The 1,837-nt window shown below is 33.4% G+C and overlaps 1 protein-coding gene across 4 annotated transcripts in view; it reads left to right on the forward strand.

Annotated features, from left to right (window-relative positions):
- The window catches only part of STAU2 (staufen double-stranded RNA binding protein 2), a 372,566-nt gene that overhangs the window by 42,241 nt on the left and 328,488 nt on the right, over positions 1-1,837 (forward strand). For 3 of the 4 annotated variants that reach the window (XM_012554441.2, XM_023727736.1, XM_023727734.1), the window contains one exon: positions 402-532. The exons of the other annotated variant lie outside the window; for it this stretch is intronic. In XM_012554441.2, coding sequence (XP_012409895.1) covers positions 419-532 — 114 coding nt within the window. In that variant the 5' untranslated portion in view covers positions 402-418. The remainder of the gene's footprint in view (positions 1-401; positions 533-1,837) is intronic. 4 annotated transcript variants of the gene reach the window in all.

A 1,837-nucleotide genomic window follows, 5' to 3' on the forward strand; every position in this document is an offset into this window, starting at 1 on the left:
AAGATCAAATGATAAAAAAGGCAGACAAAATTTAATTTTATAGTAAGAAGAATCAGGAAAATTATGCGTTTCCACTAAAATTTTGTGAGAGAACAGGAAACTTTATAATAATTAAATATTATTGTAATATTTAAAAATCTTTAAGCATGCTGTTATATAATATATATATCGTGTTAGATACTTAGGAAAAAAGTTACCTTAATGTATTGTTTTGTGTGTGATATATATTTCTACTTCATGTAATAGGAGCTATTATATGAATTAATCTTTTTACACAACATTCATGAAAATAATTTAATCCAAATGTGCAGTGTGACTTCACTCTAAAAAAGTCAAAACTAGTTTTTCTCCATTTTGTAAAGTCATTCTTCACAAAAATTTTACAGCCTTTTTATTTGCAGCTTCTCTCCAAGATAAAATGGCAAATACCAAAGAGAAAACTCCAATGTGTCTGGTAAATGAGTTAGCCCGTTTCAATAAAGTCCAACCTCAGTATAAACTTCTGAATGAAAGAGGGCCTGCTCATTCGAAGGTAAGGTTTTGAAGAGAGGTGGTGAGACATACTTATCAAACTCTATCAGCTTTATAATTTCAGGTTTTAATTGTGCTTTATTTTTGGGAATGAAGGGGACCAGTGGATGGCCTGAAGGCTTTTAGTTCTGTAGTAATAGTATTATGAAGTCTAATGTTAAACAATTTTATAGCTTATTATGGTTTACAAAACTCTTTCAGATACTGTACTTCACAAAACCTTAACCACATGAGATACGGGTTTTTAATTTCCATTCTATAAATTAAGAAACTCAGACACAGAAAAGTTAAGAGACTTACCTCTGGTCACATATTTCCTAAGCCAGGGGCAGCACCTGAGTATGTGTTCTTTGACTCCCAAGTACAGTGCTCTTTCCACTAAATCACAGCTGCTAAAGTAAAAATGGCGACAGAGTAAATATAGCTATCATTATGTAGTGAGACATTCTTTTCCCATGTGATGTTAAATTCCAAGATGCATTATTTATGAAAGTTGACTATATCATTATTATTAACCGTACATTCACATATAATATTGTTCTTTTTAATGGAAAAGCAATTCATATTCATATATAGCCATACACATATATTACATATGTACATGTTACAAGGAAGTCTACAACTAGTACATTGTACAGTTCTATTCATTTGCTTGAAAAATCTCAGTTGTGCTAATTTTCTTTGGCAAATTTTTAGTCTTGGAAGTTGGAGGTTACAATAATGATCGTAAATTTCTGTAGATAGATCTATGGAAGTAATTGATTATCTGTTGTTATTGTTGTTAGATGCTGTCGAGTTGGTTCCAAACCATAGTGGCCTTTGATATAACAGAACGAGACGTTGCAGAACGAGACGTTGCCTGGTCCTGTGCCATCCTCACAATTGTTGCTATTTGATTCTCTGAGGGTTGGTTAATCCAGATTAATCCTTCTTCATAAAGCAGTTGCTTTTGGGTTATATTATTGTTTATTGACACCTCCCTCCAAGTAAGAAAAAGAAGATGAACCTAAAATCAGTCATTTTTGTTTCTTATTAGAAGCTTTTATGAAGAATTTATGGGCAGCACTTTCATTTATTGATGATATCGCTTGTTCTTGCATCAACGGAGAAAATGGTGCGGCCACTGTCTACCTGTCCAGCCGTTGATTCTGACTCGTTCATACCTGCTCTTGCCCTTAATCATTTTGAACTGTTTGCATTTCTCCACGTTTCATGTTCTTTTCACGTCTCTGCCTTTGCCCGTGTGGTAGTGTTCTCTCTGCCTTGAAGGTTTTTTGTTCTTACTCATTTTTAAACACTCAGCTCA

Source organism: Trichechus manatus, unplaced genomic scaffold, assembly GCF_000243295.1.
Source record: "Trichechus manatus latirostris isolate Lorelei unplaced genomic scaffold, TriManLat1.0 scaffold00018, whole genome shotgun sequence".
Classification (NCBI taxonomy): domain Eukaryota; kingdom Metazoa; phylum Chordata; class Mammalia; order Sirenia; family Trichechidae; genus Trichechus; species Trichechus manatus.